We start from the raw sequence: 16,921 nt of genomic DNA on the forward strand, positions 1-16,921 counted from the left end.
TGAGTTCAATGGTTTGTGATTCAGTTCATGATTCAACCCTGAGGTTTGCGTTCACTCCAGAATTTGATCACTTACTGGGAGACGTATTTCTCACAATGATGTAATAAAACAGAAGAGGATAATTATTGTGTTTGATTGAAGAGTATGTAACATTGGATCTGGTAAGTGTATAATTATCAAATTGTTGACTTGGGTTTTTCTATCAACTATGGTTATCTAGTGCATTCATTTTCAGCTTTCTGCAGTTTTAATCAGCATTGGCAGTAATCATTAATCACCTGCTCTTGTGTAAGGCCTCTGTATCTTATACCACCATCTCTGGGAGGACGGATGATAGCACAACCTGGAAGAAAGATATACAATCAATTGTAGCAATCCTATAAATGCAAGAAATATATACAGGGAACCTCAGTTTACATCTTTGACATTCAACGTTTTGTGGTTGTAAACAAGACACAGGTTGGTGCAACATCAAGTGTGCAAGCCAACTGTTGAAGTAATGGCAATCAATTGCTGTTTTTAATCATGAGTTTTGATTTCCTAATTTTATAGCTATGCCTTAGAGGTGTTCGCCAAAAATATTTACTTAAGAAATTACGGCTATGTAACTCCAGTTTAGTAATAGTGTGTTCTGATTTATGGACCAATTTGTGTTAAAATTGGTGTCGTACGAGCAGTCCCAAACAGAGGAGCCCATGTCCAGTTGCAAGTAAAAACAGTTTTTACAGTGTGGGAAAGGACAGCTTTGACCAACATCTTCAATCGTGTCACACAGATTGGAATCTAGGTGGACTCCTGACTGATGAACTCTTTGAAGAGTCATAGACTTAGGGGTTGTGTGGTTTTAGTTTAAGGCAGTTGTGTTTAATCAGTTGTTAAGATCAGAGCGTGCTTCAGGACCAATTTATGTTAGAAATTCAGATAATTCCAAATGGCTCACTTTGTTCTTCTAGCACCTGTTCACTATTTGGAAAAAAAAATGGAGGAGTATAAAATTAGTTTTTTTTAGATTTGGATTTTAAAAAGTGTTTATATAAACTATTGAGATGGTGAAACTCAAAGTAGTCACTGTGCATCATGTGCTGTAATGACCTATTTTGATGTCAGACCAAACTCGACATGTAAACAAATTATATTGACTTGATATGTTACAATGACCTTGTGATTAAGGCCCAAACACATGCAAGCAACCATCTTAAAATCACTCCATTATTAGTCTTGGGCAAATCTAAATCCACTCTTAAGGATTTCTATCCTGTTTCAAATTTTCGGGGCAGGGGCAGTAAAGACTGTTTTATTGTACATGCCACATCAATCCATCTGTCAATTTCACAATCTGTCTTTCATCCATAAACAAGACCCCAAGACTTTAATTCCTTTACCCGAGGTAGGTTATACGACGAAACCTGCGATTTTTGAGCTTCCTTCAGAAGCTTCAAGCCAGCCTCAAGGTCACAGCATTTTTGTGTTTTTAATACTGACCCTCTCTGCATCTCGAAAATGGACAGAATACAACACTGAAAAATAGATGATGTATGCTATATATATACAGATACACATATAAATATATGTGTGTCCATGCAATTTCCGAGCTGCTTGTCCTCACAAGGGTTACGGGAGTGCTGGAGCCTATCCTAGCTATCTTTAAGCAGGAGGCACGGTACACCCTGAACTGGTTACCAACCAATCACAGGGCACATAGAAACAAAAAACCATTCAAACTCACACCTACGGGCAAGTTAGAGTCCCCAATTAATGCATGTTTTTAGGATATGGGAGTAATCTGGAGTGCCCGGAGAAAACTCATGCAGGCACAGGGAGAACATTCAAACTCCAAACAGAGGCTAGGATTCGAACACCTGTCTTCAGAACTGTGAGGCCAACACTCCAAACAGTTGCAACACCGTGCTGCCATATATATATATATATATATATATATATATATATATATATCCATCCATTTTTTGAGACGCTTACACACACACACACACACACACACACACACACACACACACACACACACACACACACACACACACACACACACACACATGCACAGACACGCATTACTCATCCAGAAAAGACATTATACAGTATGTAGCACTATATGTGCACACTATATGTGAACCAACGATCACAGAGTCAAGGGCAAAAATTTGAACAGTAGACTATTTGTACAAAATGTATCCCTACTTTACTCCACAACTAGCGAGTCCTCATATCCAGTAGATGTGGCTACAAACCCCTCTGGAGCAGTAATTCTGGGCCTGAACAGAAGAACAGACAAGACTAGTTCACAGTGGTTGCTGATGTATAGGGTAATATCATGCAGCCAACCGCAAGCCAACACAGCAAGGTGCCCAGCTCATCTCATCCCCAAGATAAGCAAGCCCCCGGGACACTGAAACTGAGAAATTGGAATTGGTGATACTTTAGGAGATTTGCTGTAATAAATTACTATTTTTATTTTATATGTTTACTACTTTTTAAAAAATATTTTCTTTCGCAATCTGTGTGATGGAGATTATAACCAGTCATGTAAATGTCTATTATTGTCCTTTAGCGTAAATCTCAGCAAAATATGTAGCAGGCTTGGACAATGGACATGGGCAAACCAAAGGTGTGTCATGGATCTGTCACTAGATGGAGACTAGTTTTGTTTTTATCAAAAATTGAATCTGTATGTAATCTGATATGCTGTAGACTCCCTCATTATTCATGAAAGGTACGTTCTCTCAAACAAGGCAGTATTCTTTTGAGGTTCACTCCTGCCGTCACAGTTTGAGAACTGAGCAAGGCTTTCACGTAAAGCAATTGTGGTTTAAGTGGGAAGATGAGTGCCGTTCATGGAATCCATCTGAGGCCTCACTTGCACATAGACCAATACTGTTTAAAACCAATTAAGGGTGGAGGTTAGGAGAGGAGAAAAAGAGGTTTAGAAAGTTACAAAGCCACAAAATAAGTCCCACTCTCTAATTGACCCCTCCGTAGAAATCCGCGTCTCTGACCAATCAGAGGCCAGTGATCTGCATAAACCACGCCCCTTTTGTTGCACCCGCCGTTCCCTCAGACAACGTGTCATGGTCCAGTATAGCTTTTGTTAGCGTTTTATCGCGTATTTGGGTTCTTTAACAATAGATATGGTTAAGAGGTGTAGTCACGGACTTTGTAATAGTGACGACAGGTATCCTGAAAGGCTAGTTGGTGGAGTTCAATTCGTACCCTTTCCAAAACCGAAGACCAAGTACGAAAAATGTCTTCGATGGATCAAACTTTGTGGAAGACCGCATGATCAACTGAATCCATAAACCGGAACAGATATGTTTGCACGAAGGTAAGCCCTATATTTGATTTTCAATACGTCTCATATAAATGAATTAGCAGTTCTTCGCTTGCATAACATAGCTAAGTGTGAATGATTGACACACTTGATCTGTGTTGAGCGATATTTTGCGATGATCTGACTGCACAAACGTGTCTCTGTTCGCCGCTCCCGAGCTAAGCTAAACCGGACTTTGTTTGCATGAAGTTATGCCCTATATTTGATTTTCAATACATGTCTCATTTAAATTAATTAGCAGTTCTTCGCTTGCATAACATAGCTACGTGTGAATGATTGACACACTTGATCTGTGTTGAGCGATATTTTGCGATGATCTGACTGCACAAACGTGTCTCTGTTCGGCGGCTCCCGAGTTAAGCTAAACCGGACTAGCGAGTCCTAAAAGCCTTCGACGTGCACCGAGACACCAAGACTGAAGGAAGGATGTTTGAGGACATTATAAAGTAGTCATTGTCGTACTCGGTCGGGACTTACGTAGGTTTGGCACTAATTCAAGAATAATTCTTGAGGGGAGCGCGTGACGTTACACAAAGAAAACGAGAAACAACTTGTAAATCAAGCCTCCCCTTCTTTTCCTTCATACGGCGGTGCACAAACGGCTATACAGGTACACATACAGATTCTGCACACAAGTGTGATATGTAACACGAAAATGGGAAACTGTCAATGACGAATTCGTCTTTGGGTTATAATATATTATATTATGTGGTTTCTCGGTCTTCCTCAGACTCCGGAAAGATCTCGCGCTATTATCAATGGTTTCTCAGTTGATATGCATGTAAATACCATTGAAATACTTGAAGCCCTGCTGTCTGCTTTTCAACGATATTTTACTGTTAGCTAAGAATGCGAGTGAGAAATCAGATGTTAAATCGGACAGTTTCGCTCTAGTCTTTTCTTGCTGCGCCGCCATTTTTGCTAATTGTTTTTCCGAGATTAGCACACATGGGGTGACGTAACTTCAGGAGGCGTGGTTAAGTGCCCTGTACGGAGGGGTCAATTACTTCCACCTTATACACTACGCCTGTGATTTTACTGTGAAATATCTCACATTAAGGGATGCACAGAGATAGCAGCAGAGACCCTCTGTACCTTAAAGCAAATGCCATCAGGGTCGCTTTCTGCCTATCCTTGGTTTCTCATTAACTTGACAAAATTATTATTGCTCATGAATTTTTCAATGAGCTCCATGTTGAAGTGTTAAGTGTCCATGGTTTAAAATCGAATTCCCACAAATTGATATATTCGGATTATAATTTTCACTCTGCTCAAGCATACGCCACTGTTGTGCATAGTTTGTTGTGGCACTTAAAGTATTATTGCTTACGTTTCTTTGTGATCTTTGCAGTTTTCATTTCCCTACATTAAGGTTGGCAATTGTTTTTGCATCATTTCTGCAATCCTTGAGTGCGTAGGGCCCTATTTTCATAACCAGCAAAAATCAATGGGAACTGTCCTTAAAGGGCGGGTTAGACCTTGGTCTTGGTAATTTCATAAACCAGCACAACCTGGCGACTCTGACAGTGCGTGGACTCTGCCTCGGTGGGCATGTATAGAGCCGACTTTTTGTTCCCCACCAATCAAAGCAGTTCCTCCCATTGCTTTTAAATGTGGTGGGATGACTTTCTTGACAGAGACTTCTCTGTGAGGAGGAAGACGTGATCCGTGAATGATTGGAGCATGGTGACTGCTCTTTGCCAGTGTGGACACAGAAAATGTAACTGGGTACCCGAATTAAATACAGAATAAGCTGGTGATAACCCGTGGCAACTTAAATACGTATATGTCCGGAGATGTACTGTAGTTATACAGTGTGTATTCTTGTTCTCCTATCAATTTCACCAGCATCGCATTGAACCAGCTGTCAACCTTGCAGCAAGATTTGGAGCCAATACCAATTTTACACCTTATCCCAGTGGTGTCAAACTCATTCTCGCTAAGGGCCACGTGGAGGAAAATCTATTACTAAGAGGCCCAGACCAGTAAATCATGGCCTTGATATGGCAAGTTATATACTTTATGACTTAAAAACAAAAATGTTATGATTGTTTTCAGTGTTTTAATACAGTTCAAAATAATACAAGCACAGGAAAAAGAACACACAAAGTTATTCGCATAAGTATATCACAGAACACAGAACTATAGTGAAGAAAATTAGAATTTGAACACCCTGCTATGTTGCAAGGTCTCCCACTTGGAAATCATGCAGGGGTCTGAAATTTTCATCGTAGGTGCATGTCCACTGTGAGAGAGATAATCTAAAAAGAAAAATTCAGAAATCACAATGTATGATTTTTTTAACAATTTATTTGTGTGATACACCTGCAAATGAGCATTTGAACACCTATCAGCTAGAATTCTGTCCCTCAAAGACCTGTTAGTCCACCTTTAAAAGTCCACCTCCACTCCATGTGTTATCCTGAATCAGATGCATCGCATAAAGACACCTGTCCACCCCATATAATAAGTAAGACTCAAGCTTGTAACATGACCAAGAACAAAGAGCTGTCCAAAAACGGATCTGTGTGGAGGAGTGGGCCAAAATCCCTCCTGCAGTGTGTGCAAACCTGGTGAACAACCACAGAAAATGTTTGACCTCTGTGATTGCAAAAAAAGGCTCCTGTACCAAATATTAACATTGTTTTTCTCAGGTGTTCAAGTACCTTTTTGCCGCTGTATCACACAAATAAATCGTTAAAAAAATTATACATTGTGATTTCTGGATTTTCTTTTTAGAGTATCTCTCTCACAGTGGACATGCACCTACGATGAAAATTTTAGACCCCTCCATGATTTCTAAGTGGGAGGACTTGCAATATAGCAGTGTGTTCTAATACTTATTTTCTTCACTGTTTGTAAATATTTGCAAGTTAAAGATGGAGCAGGAGAGTTGTGGGGGGATGAGAGAAGGGCAGTTTGTGGTTGTTGAAATACTTATTTTCTTTACTGTATATGATCAGAATAAAAGCTGTATTTGGTCATCATGGGCATGGACGCCTCCCTGGTGAGGTATTTTGGGCACGTCCCACCGGAAAGTGACCCCGGGGACGACCCAGGACACACTTGAGAGACTACGTCTCTCGGCTGGCCTGGGAATGCCTCAAGATACCCCCGGAAGAGCTGGATGAAGTGGCTGGGTAAAGGGAAGTCTGGGCATCCCTGATGAAGCTGCGGCCCCCACAACCTGATCCAGAAAAGCGTTACAAGATAGATGGATGGAAATGGGCTTCTTAGCTATAAGAAACAAGTTAGCAAAAGTTGTAACAAATGCACCTCATTTTTGTACTTAGCGATGGTCATCATGAGCAACTTAAATCTACCAGAGACCATTTCAAACAGTTGATGAGATAGCAAACCTCCATACTGTGCTGCGTTTGGGGCTCACATGTTGTTAGTGGCCAGTTCAGTAAATTGAATGAACCATTCATGTTCTGGGGTGATCCACAAGCTGATTACCTGTGCTGATTGGCACCCCTGTGTTGGTTTGCCATACTTACCTGGATGATCACACAGAGAGGAGGTTACGTGGAGCAGAGCAGAGAAGCAGAGTAAGTCTAAATGTTTGACAATGTTTGACATTTTATTTTGGTCCATTTATATGCATATAAGCATGACATTGATGTGAAATGGGGTTTTTTTTTGTTATTCAAATGCAGTTTGAGCAAGACGCTTGTGGCCTTCATTATGTCATTGAAGAGTTTGCACCCTTGGTAGGCGGAGTGAGGTTGACCCATTCTCTTGATATTTGTGCGTGTTGTTTTATTTAATTGTTGTTTAATTATATACAAAAATGGAGGATGATATTGGGAGTTTTATGGTTGGATGTATAATGAAGTGTGTGTTTTTAGAGAAAACTGAACTTTGTACCTACTAATATTGTTATGCGTTTTTTAGTTTCACGGTGCTTGAAGATGCAATAAAGTTTGCACTGGTTGAACTCTACGCTGTCTCATTGATGCCAAGGGCTGCTACACATCTAATAACTTTAGCCTGACAAATTCCCAATCATATTGCTTTGACTCAAAGCTCAATGTTTACTACATTCATTCTAAGTTTGAAACATGTTTTAAAAGGCCACAAAGAAATACAAAATAGTGAATTTGAAGTATTTAAACAAGCTACAAGTGTAAAAGTTTCACTTAAAGGGGAAGTAAACCCTTTTTGGTTATATGTTCTCCACTAGTCAAAATACAGTACGCAAAATAATATTGAGAATAATAAACATTCACAGCTAACATTGGTAAGCTTCTGGTGTATTCATTTTGATGACTACATTTGTTATCAAAAGACACGTTTTTTTTTTTGCTTATTAAATTAGTGATTGAACATGACTGCAATGTGCTGTGTTGTTAGCTCACGGGTGTTGTGAGTCAGGTGGGATTCTGCCATGAGCTGACTGGGTAAGTGTTCCTGTCTGATCTGGAGGTCCTTGTTGAGTATTTACTAACTAGTTTTCTTAGTAAATAAAATGGGTATTAATGACTGATGTCACATTTTCACAAATTTTTCACAATCTTGAGAGTGAAAAGATGTAAGAATGGCAAACATCATAAGTAAGCCAATGCAAGGTTTTGAAATTTTTTTTAGAATAACTACTTTGTAAATTTGAGTAAACAGCATCAGAAAAAGATATGCACCTTTAAAATACAAAAGAGTATTGACATCTTGGGTTTAGACACCCCCCCCCCCCCCATTCGCTGCAGACTGGTTTCGAGTGTACCTCACCTCGAGCCCAAAGTCAGCTGTGACAGGCTATCGCATACCCATGACCTGAATCAAGATAAGCAGTATAGAATATGGATTGATTGGTTTAGTATCCCTTTAAGGTTAAGGCTTTGGTTAAGCCAATATGATAAAAAAGAAACAAATCTGTTGGATAAATGGATGGATACAGAAGATTAATTTAACCTCAACCATAAAGTTGCTTGTGCGTGCTGGTCATGCATGGGATTAGATGTCGTGTGGCTTTCATTTTGATTGACTGTAATTTGGAGATAGTCACAGAGGCTAATGGATCAATCTATCAATAGATGTATTTGTACTTGTGTGGTATCTTTCATTTATCCATTTTAAAAAATATATATTGAATATTTCTTTTTTTTTTTAGCTGAGATGAAGTACACCACATTGCCCCAATTGCGTTTTATCTAATGTGTTTTTGTCTTTGCACTACAACTCATGAGGGCTATAGAAACAGTCACAAAAACTAGAGCTATCCAGTTAATATAAGGAAAACACTGGAAATTTTATGATCATCACAGTGCGCAATAGTATTTTTTTGCTTCAGCAGTCTTTGTTCAATCACCTTCCAAGTTGACATGTATTGGTACCTAATTACCAACCATAATGCATGGAAAGGGGGGAATGAAATGAACACCATAGAACAGACTTAACATTTGATGAAAAATGTCCAAATCTACAGTTATTTGGAGAATAAAAAACTGCAATGCAAAGGCAACTTTAGTAGCACCTTCAGTGTGCTAAATTGAGCAGCCTTTAATAAAACACATTACTGTGGGAGGTGTAGGCTGAGATAAAGATGCCACCGGAGGGGGGAGAAATATGATGGAAGAATGGAAAGGCTCTTTGATGAAGAGGTCAGTCGAGCTTTGATGGAGATGGAGAGTGACCTTGATGCACACCCGTTGCCGCCCTATTTTGCACTGTAAGAATCACTAATCCATTTAAGCACAGGGAAACAAATCAAACCAGAAGCATGCTTTAAACAGCTATGTGCTGGGATTTCTTGTCAGAGATTGACTGCAAAGCACCATTTCATTGAAACTCTGTCACAACCATTTTCTATCTGCCAATCCTCTGTTCTGCCTCTCACTGCAATATTTTCTTCTGGGATAATCCATTTAGTGTCTGCAATTCCATACAGGTTCAAGTATAGTGTACCACCCTAAATGCTAAACATCCAATTCATAAACCCCAGAGGCCAGGAAAGAACGCTGGACACGACTCTATTGTAAATACCGCCACCCACCCACACGCTATCACCCCCAATTATCAGCACAAAGAGAAAATGACAGGTCTCTAATCTGACAGCAGGTTTATGTGTATATTACAGGGCTCAGACAGCTGCCTCTGGGTATTAGTGCAGCACCAGTGCCTTCACTCTGGCTGAAAAAGCTAATAACAATAAGCATGATGAGTTTACAGCTTATATTCATTACCTTCTATTCTCCTGTTAGGTGCAGATTTGCTTCTTAATGTTGAAATTTCCATTTTCTACAAAGGTGGGAAATGGCCCTTGACCACTATGAGTCTCAAGAGTAGTCATACGAGTTTCATGCTAAGAGGCTGTCTGTTGTAACGGATTGAAATATCCAGAGACCTGATTGTGGAATGCTAAACAGAAGTTAAATTATGCATATCAAGAGGATATGCAGAAACAACCGCAAAATTGATTTTGAAATAGTCCAGTAACAAGAATCTTTGTAGAAGATGATTAAATTCAAGTAACTTTATTGTCAGATGTGATACATACATGACATACAGTGAAGAAAATAAGTATTTGAACACTCTGCTATATTGCAGGTTCTCCCACTTAGAAATCATGGAGGGGTCTGAAATTTTCATCGTAGGTACATGTCCACTGTGAGAGAGATAATCTAAAAAGAAAAACCCAGAAATCACAATGTATGATTTTTTTTCAACGATTTGTTTGTGTGATACAGCTGCAAATAAGTATTTGAACACCTGTCCATCAGCTAGAATTCTGACTCTCAAAGACCTGTTACTCCGCCTTTAAAAGTCCACCTCCACTCCATGTATTATCCTGAATCAGATGCACCTTTGTGAGGTCGTTAGCACCATAAAGACACCTGTCCACCCTTACAATCAGTAAAACTCATATGGCCAAGACCAAAGAGCTGTCCAAAGACACCAGAGACAAAATTGTACAACTCTACACAGCTGGAAAGGGCTACGGAGAAATTCACTGTTGGAGCAATCATTAGAAAATGGAAGAACCTAAATATGACGGTCAATCTCAATCAGAGTGGAGCCCCATGCAAGATATCAACTTCGTGGGGTTTCAATGAGCCTTAGAAAGGTGAGGAATCAGGTCAGGACAACACGACAGGACTTAGTCAATGACCTGTGATGGGACCACCGTTTTGAAGACGATTTTACTTTTTTTACACTTTCATTATTTGCTTAAAGTGCGGGTGACATCCCTATAAACATTCTAAAATAGATATTGTAATGAAAAATAAATAACAGTATTCACTTCAATGGCCATACGAAAAAAAAAGTGAGCGGAGAGCGCGTCATCCATGCACAAAGTTGCGCAATTGAGTGTCCCTCGACATCCAAGTGGTCGCCATATTAATCGTGTCATCTGTCCTTGACGTCATCGTCACTTCCGCCGTTGAAAACGCGCAGTGCCTGCTACTATGGAAGCCGAACAACAGATATATTCAGATTTTTCCAACGCCCCTTCTGACACGGAAGCTCATTTCGAAAAGGACAACACCACACAACCGAGTGAGGTTACCGGGGCTATATTACACTATTGTTTCAAGCCCTCACGGCAATATTACACTATTGTTTCGAGTCATATTCAGATCAAAGGCCATCACGGCCAAACCGCATCCCATCCGATCCACTTCCATCACAGTCCATCCATCGCGGCTCATCGCAGCCGGCTGGTGTGGCTAATGACTGTTCACAGTCGAGCTAGTGCGCTTCATGCTTGCACACGACTGAGTAACGCATTCTCGGCTGGGTTCTTCAGAGCCGCCCCCGTCGCAAAGCCCGACGCACAGCCTTCGCGGAAGATTTGACCGCCGAACGCGGCGCCTCAGCCGGTGTGGCTGAGTTTCGGCCCGCCGTTCTATATAAGGAGGGGGTGGAGCCGAGCTATGTTGCTGAGTGAAACATTGTTGGCTGGGCGACACGCACATCGACACATTTCATACGTGGATCTTTTGTTACGTTATGAGAGAGACCGATTCGTGGTCCAAACTATTTTTTTTAGTAGCTGTATACACACCTACCTGTTATTTGGAACCCACGAAGGTCTCATCCTTTGCACCCATGCAAGCCATTTTTCACAACGAACAGGGTCTCTTTCAAACTTATGAAGGGTAATTCCATTCTGCCGAGTGTTCAAGCAATGTCCAGCAATGCAATGAGCCGCCATTTTGGCTAACACGAAGGAACAACGAGCTACCTTCACGGAGGTAAAACTAATGGAAACAAACAAGTCCATGAGGGGGCGCTACTGTCCTTTACGTCACTTCCTGCTTCTTCTCGACAACAAATTCCTGAGAGGATTTTCATGGCGGGAGTTACAAAAAGCTGTATCTGTCAAAATCATATTTTGTGGTGAAAAAACACATGGTACCATATTGGCTGTGGGTTTTTCATTAATAATATACCAAAAATCATCCGTTTGACGACACTTGAGCTTTAAATATGACCTTATACATGTAATCCACGGATAAAGTGTTGCCCATTTGCTAATCAGACAAGGATGTGTTGTAGAGCCGGTGGTTGTCCTTGATCTTTGTACGCAGAAAACCGGCTGGAGCCATCCTCCTGTCCCATGCGTTGGCGTGGAGACAAACGAGACCAGATAAGGAGCGGAAAGTTACCATCCCGGGCCCAGGATCTGACTGCGGGGGGCAGCCACTCCTACCATGGACCCATACACATAAAAACCGTGTGTTACTGGGTAGCTTTTCTCTTCTTCTTTGGCTACCCTGCCAGAAGACACACGTCTCGTGTGCGGCAGATACCTAGATAAGACCTGGACGTCCGTACTGCACATTCCTTTGTAATAAATTCATTTGCTGTTAACTTTTTCTAATCATTGGTCATATTTTTCTCAATTCGTGAACATGTGTAGGGTCCAAACTCGCAAATCCCTACAGTTTCCAAGGTGACTGTTGGTAAAATACTAAGACGTTATGGTTTTGAAACCATGCTTGGCCCGGAAGGTTTCCCTGCTTAAACCAGCACATCAAGGCCCGTCTTAGGTTTGCCAATGACCATTTGGATGATACAGAGGAGTCATGGGAGAAAGTTTTGTGGTCAGATGAGACCAAAATGGAACATTTTGGTCATCGTTCTACCACTCGTCTTTGGAGGAAGACGAATGATTAGTTCCATCCGCAGAACACCATCCCTACTGTGAAGCATGGGGGTGGTAACATCATGCTTTGGGGGTGTTTTTCTGGACATGGGACAGGACGACTTCACTGTATTAAGGAGAGGATGACCGCGGCCATGTATTTGTGAGATTTTTGGGAACAAACTCTTTCCCTCAGTCAGAGCATTGGAAATGGGTCGTGGCTGGGTCTTTGAACATGACAATGCCCCGAAGCACACAGCCAGGAAAACCAAGGAGTGGCTCCGTAAGAAGCATATCAAGGTTCTGGCGTGGCCTACGCAGTCTCCAGACCTAAACCCAATAGAATCTCTTTGGAGGGAGCTGAAATCCGTGTTTCTCAGCAACAGCCCAGAAACCTGTCTGATCTAGAGAAGATCTATGTGGAGGAGTGGGCCAAAATACCTCCTGCGGTGTGTGCAAACCTGGTGAACAACTACAGGAAACATTTGACCTCTGTAATTGCAAACAAAGGCTACTGTACCAAATACTAACATTCGTTTTCTGAGTGGTTCAAATACTTATTTGGAGCTGTATCACACAAATAAATCATTAAAAAAAATCATACATTGTGATTTCAGAATTTTTATTTTTAGATTATCTCTCTCAGAGTTGACATGCAACAAAGAAAATTTCAGACCCCTCCATGATTTCTAAGTGGGAGAACTTGCAATATAGCAGGGTGTTCAAATACTTATTTTCTTCACTGTACAACATAGCTAAAATAGCAGTCCTCTCAGACCTGCGATATTATAATAGACTAAGAGGTCACTGCCGCTGAGGGCGAAGGGCTGTCAAGCATGGCGAGTGGACAGATGGTGCACAAGAGGAAGGTGGGACAGGCCCCATCACAGCTTTTGTACATGGACCACAACTTCTGCTCCGCCACCGGGATGATCAAGGTAGGTGAGATTAATCTTTTGACGATTCATCTTTGGCGTGCACGCTCTTTCAGATCCCACTGTAACGTGCTCTTGTCCCACACGCTTTAGATCACAGCCATGTTCAGCGAACTGGACCAGCTCGTGGTCTGGCTGTAGATGTGGAACCTCGGGCGGCGGTTCACCTGGGAAATAATCACAGATCCACACATCCTCTGGGGTCCCTTCATGACCAGGCTGTCACTGGCAATCTTGGAGTGGGACGCCGAGGACATGAACGAGTTTAAATGGGACGAGCAAGCTGAGAGTGGGTGCGTCATCGAGAGTGGGAGCGTCATCATGGTCACTCTTTCTGCCAAGGAGCTGACCCTCCACCTCACCAGAAGGACCGAGAAGACAGAGCAGCTTATCCAGGAGGTGCTCAGAGGTCAAGGATGCCATTTTGGAATGCCAGGACAGCGACAGTGACAGGATGACTGTGTCGCAGCACGTCCAGATGCTCAGGTACATGAGATAGGCATCCCGGTACAGTCGTCTTTTTGCTTTTGCAGACATAGCCAGTTTGACCAAAACTTTGACACAAGACGTTCTCGGGCCGAATGTACCCAGAGGCTGTCAGCACGTCTGCTGCCTGCTCGTCAGTGCCGGTGGGGGTGTGTGTACACGTCCCTCTATCATGCCGTTGCAGCTGGCCTACATCGGGGATCTGTGACTGAAGCTCGACCCCAATGACAAGGCCCCTTTTTCCCCTCCCCAGACAGCACAAGAACAGGTTATCCAAGGGCCGCTTCTAAACCTCAGCCAGAAATCATCACTCGACAGGCATGGGCAGTGTCACACAGTACATCCAGTTTGTCCTCTAAGGTATGTGAGATATCTAGGCTGGCAACTCATGTGGTGGTGTTTTCTGTGCATACTCTTTCCATCGAAAAGGGCATGGAGGTTATGCACTCTCCAAGCGTGACCAGGTTGATGGAGGCCATCTATATTGAGCTGTTCCACATCAACGCTAAGGGGCAGAGCTTGGTTGGGATGCAGATGAGGTGATGGGTGCTGGTGATGCGTGACAACAAGCTTGGGCTTCAACACTCGAGGTGTCAACACCCCTCCTGGCAGAGGCGGTCCCAAGAGGAGAAATACAAATCAACACGCGCAAGCTCTGTGGAAACCCAAAGTTCAAAGCCTTTGGCCAGAGTTGCTTACGGAACGATTACTGTTGCTCTAAGTTGGCAGGGCTTTCGGTTGAAGACTGGCTCGCTGAGACAAAAAAACAAGAGACGGCACAATAAAAGGAAATGTTAGGGTAACAGGCAACATCTGTTTGCAGCTTGTGTCTTTCAGTCGCCTTCATACTCTAATTTTCCCTCTTTCTTCCCATATGCACACCCAGCCTTCAGCCTGTACTCCAATAGCTGCATAATGCTGGTCGCCAGCCAATCACAGGAGGAAAGCACACAGAAACAAACAACCATCATCCACACTCCAAATCACACCTACAGAAATTTTAGACTCTCCAGTTGATTAATGCTTTGGGGATGTGGGAGGAAAAGAGAGTTACTACATTTCTCATCACTTTTGTAAAAAATATTTATTTCTATATTTTAAAAAATGTTAATAATTATTGTTTTGAATTATTTTTTTTGGCTCCATTCTACTCATTGGCAAAACTTGCTGTACTACTTGCCTTAATCACTTCAATGTAAAACCAATATGTAGTATATTTCTCATCTATTTTTTTTTTGCAATTCTTCCTAGCAATCTTTGATATATGTACACACACAAACACACAATGCAGCCCTATGGGTACACAAGCAAGTGCAATTTGTAGGCCGGTCCCAACCCCGGATGAATCTAGATATTCAACAGGTCTCTACAACTGTGTTAAGTACCATACTGCTTCAAACGCTCCACCATTATACTGGTCCCAAAAATGCTGCGGTCTCAGGTCTTAATGACTACAGACCTGTTGCCTTGACATCTGTGGTCATGAAGTCCTTTGAATGCCTTGTGCTGGACTGCCTCAAGAGCGTCACAGAACCCCAACTGGACCGACTGCGGTTTCAACTTCCTGACGGGCAGGACACAGCAGGTGAGGCTGGGGGACACCACCTCACCGACATGCACTATCAGCACCCAGGCACCTCAAGATTGTGTCCTCTGCTCTTCTCACTCTACACAAACGACTGCACCTCGTGGCATCCAACTGTCAAACTCCTGAAGTTCGCCAATGACACCACGGTCAAAGATGGTGATGAGTACGCGTATCGACACGTGTAGTGAAAATGATTCTGGACTTCAGGAGGCATCCTTCACCACACCTGCCCCTGATCCTGTCCAACTGTCATGTGTCAACTGCCAAGCCCTTCAAGTTCTTGAGAATTGCAATCTCAGAGGACCTAAAGTGGGAGGCAAACATCAACTCCATCCTCAAAAAAGCCCAGCAAAGGATGTACTTTTTGTGGCTTCTGAGGAAGCACGGCCTGTCAGTAGAGCTGCTGAGACAGTTCTACACAGTGGTCATCCAACCAGTACTGTGTACCTCCAGCACAGTCTGGTTTGGGGCCCCCACAAAAAATTTATTGTCGGCACCACACTACCTACTATTGAAGACTTGCACGAAATGCGAACTAGGTCCAGAACAGGCAGGATCTTTCTGGATCCTCCACATCCTGGTTACTAGCTCTTCCAGCTCCTTCTGTCTGGAAAGTGCTACAGTACAGATGAATGAAATTCAAAAGTGGCATGCATTTTCCCTCTGGCAATCAAGTCATTAAATTCTTGACCAGCGAACCTATTTTTCTGCCTCGTGCCAAGTTAGGACACTCACTCACATCCTGATGGTCCAATCAGTATTAGTAATTTATATATATATATATATATATATATATATATATATATATATATACATATATATTACTAATACCAATAATAACCATATATAAAGGTTGATGGATGTTGTGAGTGAAGACATTAGGGCAGGGGTGTTAGAAAGGAAGATGGAGGAGATAGGATTAGATGGAAAAAGATGACACGCTGTGATGACCCCTAAGAAGAAAGAAAAAGAAGATGATCTATATACACAGACACACATACATAAACACACACACACACACACACACACACACACACACACACACAGTTGTGCCTTGACATACGAGTAAATTTACATACAAGTTGTCCAAGATGCAAGCAGTGGATCTGAATTTTTTTTTTTTTTTCTTTGTCTTGCGAGCCAGGATTTGACGTACGAACTGCGGGTAGATGGTGGAGCGATCGGTAAGATGTTGAAATGCACAGCTTCCGGTCAGCTTTTCGCACTTCACTCTGTCTTTCAACGTGTGCACCTTGGGTCAGTAACTCGCTTTTTGTACTTATTTTGCATTTATTTAAGTGAATTTCCACTTTGAACCATGTGGCCCAAGAAAGCAAGTGCAAATTAAAGCAGTGAGAGGAAGATGTTGATGGAATTAAAGCACAAAATAAGTGAAACTCGAACAAGGTGTACAACTGAGCGACTACAAAGGAAGAAAGACTACAGGTTATGGGGAGGACTAACCCAAGGGTGTGGGTCACTTG

At 42.1% G+C, this 16,921-nt stretch overlaps 1 protein-coding gene across 14 annotated transcripts in view; it reads right to left on the reverse strand.

The window, feature by feature from the left end:
- gabbr1b (gamma-aminobutyric acid (GABA) B receptor, 1b) overlaps window positions 1-16,921 on the reverse strand; it is a 326,457-nt gene that overhangs the window by 220,181 nt on the left and 89,355 nt on the right. For 10 of the 14 annotated variants that reach the window (XR_009796880.1, XM_061833538.1, XM_061833452.1 and 7 more), the window contains one exon: window positions 279-343. Coding sequence is in view for 8 of the 14 variants with exons in the window: in XM_061833538.1 (XP_061689522.1) it covers window positions 279-343 (65 nt within the window). In the remaining 6 variants the exon portion in view is untranslated. Of the gene's footprint in view, window positions 1-278; window positions 344-2,193; window positions 2,268-16,921 lie in introns of all 14 variants that reach the window. The other 4 variants (XM_061833949.1, XM_061833782.1, XM_061833703.1 and 1 more) reach the window with 1 other exon arrangement.

The sequence above is a fragment of the Syngnathoides biaculeatus genome, chromosome 1, assembly GCF_019802595.1.
Source record: "Syngnathoides biaculeatus isolate LvHL_M chromosome 1, ASM1980259v1, whole genome shotgun sequence".
NCBI lineage: Eukaryota > Metazoa > Chordata > Actinopteri > Syngnathiformes > Syngnathidae > Syngnathoides > Syngnathoides biaculeatus.